Source organism: Carassius carassius, chromosome 33, assembly GCF_963082965.1.
Source record: "Carassius carassius chromosome 33, fCarCar2.1, whole genome shotgun sequence".
Classification (NCBI taxonomy): Eukaryota; Metazoa; Chordata; class Actinopteri; order Cypriniformes; family Cyprinidae; genus Carassius; species Carassius carassius.
This window is the reverse complement of record NC_081787.1, coordinates 14,100,082-14,108,483: the sequence shown is the minus strand read 5'-3', so window position 1 is coordinate 14,108,483 and position 8,402 is coordinate 14,100,082. Positions and strand designations below refer to the sequence as shown.

Below are 8,402 nucleotides of genomic sequence, written 5' to 3'. Positions count from 1 at the left end.
TGATTCAAATACAGCCTATAAGAAAAAAAGTACTAATAGCCTATGGAGCCTATTAAAAGTTCAAAATTTACACAAGGTAATATATATATATATATATATATATATATATATATATATATATATATATATATATATATATATATATATATATATATATATATGTAATAAATTAATAGATATTAATAAGGCTCTTTGTCAAGTGTCAGGATGAAAAAAAGTTGTAATTTGGTTTGGTCTTCGGGGTAATAAAGGGTTTGTGGATGCTGTTTGTTTTTCTGTTTTTTGTTTTTTACTTTTCGCTTTAGCTTCGTCTTCTCTAAAGATGGCTTTCATTTTCTGTTTATTTTAGGGCGGAATGCCGGATTGAACCAATCATTAACCGCTACACAAGCGCGTGTGTGTCCCACCCTCTCCCTCTCTCTCTCTCCCTCTCCCTCTCTTTCTCTCTCTGGGCTGAAAGGATACTCATCATCTTTGCTGAAGCGTCTCACAGCGGAGAAAAAACATGGCAGCTGCGAACCGTGTCCTTATTTACGGCGGAAAAGGAGCTCTTGGCTCGACATGTGTGCATTATTTTAAGTCAAAAGGCTGGGTGAGTAGAAAAGCCTCTTTACTGTGATTCTATAGGAGCCGAGTCACTGTGAGTTGCGTGCTGACACCTGTTGATGTGACGGGACTTTGCTTTTGCATTATTCTGCTTGCATGTTTGTTTTTAACAGCATGTATTTATAACTTGTAGCATAGCTAAAACGTGTTTCTTTTGTGTTAAAGTGGGTTGCCAGTATTGACATCGTCGCGAATGAAGAAGCGAACGCAAACGTCCTGGTGAAGCTCTGCGAGTCATTCACCGATCAAGCTGCTCAGGTGGGTGGAGCCAAAGTCCTGACGTCACCTCGCCGTGTGTCTGTCACAACATATGGCTTATTAAATTGCCATTTGTCATGCTGCCATTTACTTTCCATTTACACTGCCTAAGTAATTTCCTGTCTTGCCATGAAATCCCCAACTGTTTTATTGGCTTTATTGTGTCTGCCATTGACAGTGTCTGCCATTGACATTGTCTCTCGTTTTATGGTTTTCTAAAACTATTGTGCTTACACACTTGAAATTATCAATCCTAGGCCATCATGAACCTTCTTTCGCCACTCCAGTTAACACGCTTGCTGTCGATGTTCTGCTTTTGTATTCCTTTGGACATGGCATTAATTTTTCTTTAACTGTACAAAGCTCATAGAGCATGTAGAGTATTGTCTCATTAGTAAAGTGATTTGATGCAGGTGACATCGGATGTAGCCACTTTACTTGGGGAACACAAGGTTGACGCCATTGTTTGTGTGGCAGGAGGATGGGCTGGAGGAAACTGTAGCTCAAAAGGTCAGCATATCTTAATTATCGCACCATCCCAAGCTTTTTTTTCACCTAAGGTCATATTTTATTGTAGATTTCAATCAGTTCATAATATAATTGGTTTTGCTGGAGTTATTAATAGAAACTTTCTTTCTCGCTTACTTGTTTCAGACTTGTATAAGAACTCTGATATGATGTGGAAACAGAGTGTCTGGACCTCCACCATTTCCAGTTATCTTGCATCGCTCCACCTGAACCCAGGAGGCCTGCTGACCCTCTCTGGAGCAAAGGCCTCACTGGAAGGCACTCCAGGTACAGTAGGAGCATCCATCCTTATACTCCTGAGATGTGTTGCCTACTGGAAAACACGTTGTAAATGTATTTTCAGCACAGGTTTACCTGAGGACGCTTCAAAATTTGAAGTTCATTGTGTAAAGGTGCATTTATACCCCCAGAGTGGCTAAATAATATTGTTTATGTAGGAAAACACTTCAGTCTTCATGAGGTTTCCCCTTAGGTGGATAAAGTCAGTAATAATGTTCATTTATAACAGAAAGAGCATTTTCCCTAACATTGAAAGTGTAAATAGTATTGAATTGGCTGTCACTTCCATTGTACTTGATTAGTTTCACGTATTGCCTCGCATCCCAAATCTTTTCATAGCCCCAGATGTGAAATGGTCAGCTCATGTCATTATGTCTTTAGTGACAAAACTCAATACAGGACACAATAGAAGTTGCCTCCAGCCTATTCAAACCTCCAGCATCAGCAGACTGCTCTCATTGGTTGAGGGGCCAGGGAGGGGGAATGAGTCAGCAGGTTTTTTGGAGATGGGAACACATGTGGACTGTGTTTAGGAGTCTGTATTCCTTACCCACACAGAACTGATTTAAACAGGAAATGCCCTGCAGCGAGTAACACTGCTTTGATATGATGTGAAGTGAACCTCTAGTTGGACCGTTTGATGTATCTTGTTCAAAGAGACTGGAGCAAGCTCTGGTGAACATTTCTGATAGAGCTGTCAGCTCTTACAGCCGTACATGATCAGTATCATGTGCTAGTCACACCACAAGCTGAAAAACTAGTACTATGATGATGGTAAAGACAGCTGTCATGATAGTAATGTCAGCTGCAGTAATGGTTAAGTAGCTAACTGGTTAACTAAGTAATGTTGCATTTTGTGTTTAAATATTTTTATTTGAAATTTCACCAAAAAAAAAAAAAACTTTAATAACAAAGCAAAAACTACATTTACATACAAAAAGAATGAAAAGAAACATCACCCTAATAGTAAAATCTAATCTAAATTAAAATGGGAAATATAAATAATAATTATAATAAATAAATAAATCCCACCCAAACCCTCAGTATATGTAATGTTGCATTTTAAATTATTTTTAGGTGACGTTTTAATGAATTAGAAATATTAACTCATTTATTATAAATATATATTATACATATTATATAAATATATATTATAATGCTTAAAATCTGTGCTAAGCTGCAAAGTCCTGGTATGCTGGGTATGCTGGGATTGGCTGACCTCAAAGCTGAAGTTCAGTCCGGAAATCAGACATACCAAAGAGAGTTTAAGCCAAATCCTGAAGGATAGAGCATGTGATTCAAATTGTGACCCACAAAGTTCATTCAGTTATTAGGGGTCATGCAGCATGCCTGAAACGATCACAAAATACTTAATTATCAAGTTTTAGAGAATATTGAAAATAAAATAAAAAAGAAAGACAAAATAAAAATATGGAGCTTCTCCACCCCTCTTTCTTAATGCCTAAAGGGTGCTTTTTTTAACAGCTGTCATGCATTTTCAGTTTGAGGCTGAAAAAAAAAAATCTTTTAAAAAGTAGCATTTACCCCCTCATTACATCAAGCATGCTGGTTATTGATTCCAGATGCCAAGCCAACAAGGGGGGGGGGCTGGAAAGACAAACACACTTCACACAAACTGTACTTTAAAAATATCCAGAGTATTCCCAGTAATAAATCATCATCAATTTATATTAACATTTGTTCTTTGATATTTAAAGGGATCATATTATATAATTTATAATTTATATAATAAATAAGGTCCACTTATAATATAATAAATATTTTTGTACTAAAAAATCATAAATATGTTTAACTTCTTTTATTGAAGAAAGAACTGAAAAATGTACAGTAAACAAAATTTATTTGTAAACAATATTCCTTTTTATTTTTTTTATTTTTTTTTTTACATTTTTCTTTCACCCAACCACCCCCAGATTGATACGAACATAATTCTAATGATATAAGTAAAATTAAATATCGATACAAGTTTAAAATGCTGCTAGTATAGACAGTTATGAAATAACTCTTTAATAGTATTTTTAAACCTACATTTCCACTCTCTCTGAACCTTACAATTTAACTGAACTGCTTTTGCTGTTCCTAAAAGATTTCTGTGTAGGTACCCTGTGTAAAGTTTAAGTTACTGTTTAAGTGTCAAAGTATATTGGAAAATCTATTTCATTCCTCATGATGTGACCCCTTTAAATACACTGGTATTTCTGCACATAGAGTTTCACTGACTGTGTAGGAGGAATCACATTCAATTAGCTTATTTTGTATTGCAAAATCCAGTTTATTCTCTGCTTTAACCCATCCAACCAAATGGTTATTTACCAAATTCTAAGCAACAGCTGTTGCCTGTGAGACATTGTTAGGCAAATTGTATAGTTGGCATGTTCTCAAGTGCTGTGTGCGCATGCATTGTGTCCCATAGTTTGGTTATTGAGCGAGAGCTGCAGCACTCAACGTGAAGAGGGCTCTTTGCTCGATTCACTGCTTTATGTTTCTCTTTGGATGCAGGGATGGTTGGGTATGGCATGGCCAAGGCTGCAGTTCATCAGTTGTGCAAGAGTCTGGCTGGCGAGAATAGCGGTCTTCCATCTGGAGCTGGAGCTGTGGCCATTCTTCCGTAAGAGCATCTCTCAGTCTGTCATATCTGTCTATATACACTGATCTGCCTGTTTTAGTTATGCTTCCTCCCAAGATCAAAGTGAAAATATCAATATTTCGGGTACTTTTAGCTCAAATGTTACTTTAGCATTTAAAAGTTTGGGGTAAGTAAGATTTATTTATTTATATATATATATATATATATATACACACAGTATTTGATAGAAGTCTCTTATGGTCTCCAAGCCTTCATTCATTTACAGTAAAAATAAATACAATAATAGCAGTTTCCTATTTTAATATATTTTAAAAATTTATAATTAATTAAAAAATAATTGTAATTTATTCCTGTGATGCAAGCTGATTTTTTTATGAGCCATTTGTCCAGCCTTCAGTGTCACATGATAATTCAGAAATCATTCTAATATGCTAATTTGCTGCTCATGAGACATTTATTATTATTATTATTATCACAGTTGAAAAAAAAATAGTTTTGCTAAATATTTTTGTGGAAATAGTGATACATTTTTTCAAGAATCTTTGTTGAATAGAAAGTTCAAAAACAGCATTTATTTGAAATAGAAATATTTTGAAACATTATAAATGTTTTTACTGTCACTTTTGATCAGTTAAATGCATCATTGAACAATAAAAGAAGTATTTTGATTTTTTGTTTTTCAGAAAAAAAAAATCTTTCAACCCCAGACTTTTGAACAGTAGTTTAATTATTAATTATTAACCAATGTTATTGATACAATAATGTTCTCATGAAAGTCAACGCAAGAAGGCATTCACAACTCATTCCACTTCCATAACACGAAACATTTCATAGTGAAACAGGACATTTAACCTGTAAAAAAATTTTTTACAATTTCAGATCCAGAGCAATTTATGACATTTTTTATCTTTGAAATAATGTGCATCGACATATTCTCAGTAACACCAAACAATGAGCATGAAGAAAGGAAAGAGGGTCCGTTTTGAGTATTCATAAATCTGTGTTGTACATAATATATCAATGAATTCTGTCTTTTTTATGTTTGAGCATCTGCAATCTTTTGTACTGTTAGTGATCTGCGTGGTACACATTGGACCGCTGTCTGTTTGCATTAACTCAACATATGGGGTGTGAGTTTTTCCAAAAGGCCATGCTAGTCTAAGCTATTGCTGCAGGCTCTGTTCCACAGTCTCATCTTCCAACGAGATAACAACATTATGACATCATCCTCCAGGGTTACCTTGGATACACCAATGAACAGGAAATTCATGCCTGATGCAGATTTTGGGAGCTGGACACCGCTGGAATACATCGCAGAGTGAGTTCACGTTTATCATGTCCACTGAGCACCAGATATCATTATGCTTGCTGATAGTATCATAAATCGCAGATTTGACATGTTTGGAAAATAGAAGCCTCAACAGTTGGATAAATCAGAAAGTGGCAATTTCTTACCAGAAGAGGACAGTAATGTTCTTCCAGATGTCTGCAGCATGTGATTCAGCCATGATCAGAATATTTTGAAATACACATTAATCCGAAATCCATTGTTATGAATTATATCACGTGGGTCTCATGCTAAAATTATTGTTAACCCAGATAACAATAGAAAATCTCGCTTTCAGATAATAGAAATGTTTTAAATCAGGTCTTAAAAACCTTCCTCGGATGTTACATTTGATTTGATTCAGTAATATTAACCAAAAAAGCCACAGGCAATAGTAAAAGCCTCTTAGAAGCAAACATACCCTGCATGAATGACTGAATTACATCCAAATTTAAGTGAATAATGTCAAGCATCAACCCAAGAACAGACCTTTTAGAGAAACGCATGCATTTACATTCAGAGGAATTGATATTAACTCAAATGCCTCTCAACAAAATGTCACAAAATGATTCTACCTGTTTTGAAGTTTAGCGCTGTGAGTGATTGTACTTTTTTTAGCATATCTCTGTGCCTTGCTCAGATGTGGCGAGTATGGCCAAATCTCTCCTGCCAGTCAGCACAGATTAGGATGAGGATTTGATGCAACTCAATAATCCCAGAGGAGCCACAGCAAACCCAGCTGGATTAGAGAAGCACATGAGTGATGGAGGAGTATAAGTAGTCTTTGTGTTAGAGGTAATTAATGTGTAGTCTCACTTCAGTTGCTACACAAACATCTACAGTTTCTCCCGAATGTTCCAGAGTAGACGAGACTTGTCATTTGGTTCTTATTTTCCTTTCTCCGTCTCCCTCCTCCCAGCTCTGTTCTCATTATCTAGCTCTCTCTCTATCCAGTGTGCACCACCATCATTTACACCTGTCTCTCAATCCCCTCCTCTCTTTCTGTCTCTACAGAACCTTCTACAGCTGGGCCACTGGGTCAGGTCGGCCAGCCTCAGGAAGCCTCATACAGTTGGTGACTACTGGGGGGAAAACCGAGGCCTCGGCTGCTCAGTAAAGGGGCAACAGAGATACAAAAAAAAAAATACAAAAAGATTTTAAAAAATTGGAGACCAATGTTTACCAGTATACTGTGCAGAAGAACAAAGATAGGCCATACAGAATGCAAATGAGAGCTGTGGCATTTCCAGTCATCTAGTCTCATTGGAAATACACAGTACATTATCTCTGAATTGACCAAAGTATTAACTTACATGTTTAATGTTGAGTCAGTCTATACATTAGAAAACAGCCTAGATGAGTGTTTGTGATGATATGTTTGTGACTTTCATCTCGACAATAAAAGATGTGCCGCTGTCGTATGTAAACGTACAGTCTTCTATTCAGAGAAGTGGCCTTAGTTTGTGTAAGTGTGAGTGTGTGTGATAACTAGTTTGAATTTCATGAACGGATGCTGCATCTTCAAAGTATATCCTCTCCACTGTGCTGTATGATTATGGACCATACATGCATAATAAAGACAAATAAAAACAACATTGGTTGTCATCATATGTCGTTATTTGAAAATGTTTTAAAAATGCATATTTTAAAAGTTAAAATGTATTATTTGCAGGAATCGATGACCTAAAAATGACATTTCCATCATATTTATAGAATGTGGCTATATATGGATATAGTATAAGTCAGTTCAGACCTACTGTGTATATGCTATTTTATTTTATTTTTCATCTGTCATACCTCATTCTTCATCCCTAATATTTGAAACTGACAATTCATGTATATTATCAATAATTTTTGTATTATTACTATTATTATTTTGCATCAGTGATGTAAAAATTGGCACATGAACACATGATATATATTTCCAAGCTGAGGGGGAAAATAGCCAATAACATCTTCAGTTTTACGAAGTGACTTTTTATGAAAGTTTAGCTTATTTAAAATCACCAATTGACATCATAAACTTTATATAATGCAAGAAAACTCTTGTTTGGTCTGACAATCTTTCACATTCAGGCATATCTTATGGAAGATATAATCTTGACAAATTAACAATGTATTGTTCTGTTACTTTTGTTGCAAGCTAACCAGGCTTTTTCAACTTGCCTTGTCTTGTCTTATTCATTTATTTTCTACTGGTTTATTTGAACAAATAGTTGCTGATGGTTCGTATTCAGTCAGGATGTGCTGAGGACAAGGTTTGTCTTGTATCTTGTCTTGTTTTGTTTTGTCTGGCTGATGGTTTCTCACTGCAGTGCTGGATTTTGTTGGCTAAATCTTCTTCTCTCCCTGCAGTTGTTGTTTTTCCAGCTCGACTGCCATCCATGTGGAAGCCATTCTGTCTGGCAAGCGTGGTGACTGTATAAATGAAGAGCTTACAGATGGAAGTGGTTAGTTCAGCCATGGTAACTGTGTTAGTGTGAGGACACTGGAAGGTGAGTGTGTGTGAGAGAAAGGACAGAGTTTGTTGCTTCCAAATGTTTAGCATGCACATCTTGGCTGGCACAGGTAATTTGTATCTTTCTCACAAATTTACGCTGAAATTTCTGATGTTGTACAATTTACAATAATCAGAAGATAACGTTCACCTCCTGTGCAGTGTTTGCTGCGACATCACCTCTAGATGGCGCTAGTAATCAACCGCGCTGACCTGGACATTACAACAGTCAACACGTTGAACTGTTTCTCTCTGTACAGTATCTCTCGCTCTTTCTCTCTCTCATACACTAATATAAG

At 36.0% G+C, this 8,402-nt stretch overlaps 1 protein-coding gene across 1 annotated transcript; it reads left to right on the top strand.

Annotated features, from left to right (window-relative positions):
• Nucleotides 1-431: 431 nt before the first annotated feature.
• LOC132114251 (dihydropteridine reductase-like) lies at nucleotides 432-6,759 on the top strand. Its single transcript, XM_059522360.1, has 7 exons — nucleotides 432-592; nucleotides 772-864; nucleotides 1,278-1,374; nucleotides 1,519-1,659; nucleotides 4,192-4,300; nucleotides 5,514-5,597; nucleotides 6,621-6,759. Exons 1-7 carry the CDS (start codon nucleotides 506-508, stop codon nucleotides 6,721-6,723), a joined length of 714 nt encoding a protein of 237 aa, XP_059378343.1. The 5' UTR covers nucleotides 432-505; the 3' UTR covers nucleotides 6,724-6,759.
• Nucleotides 6,760-8,402: the final 1,643 nt, after the last annotated feature.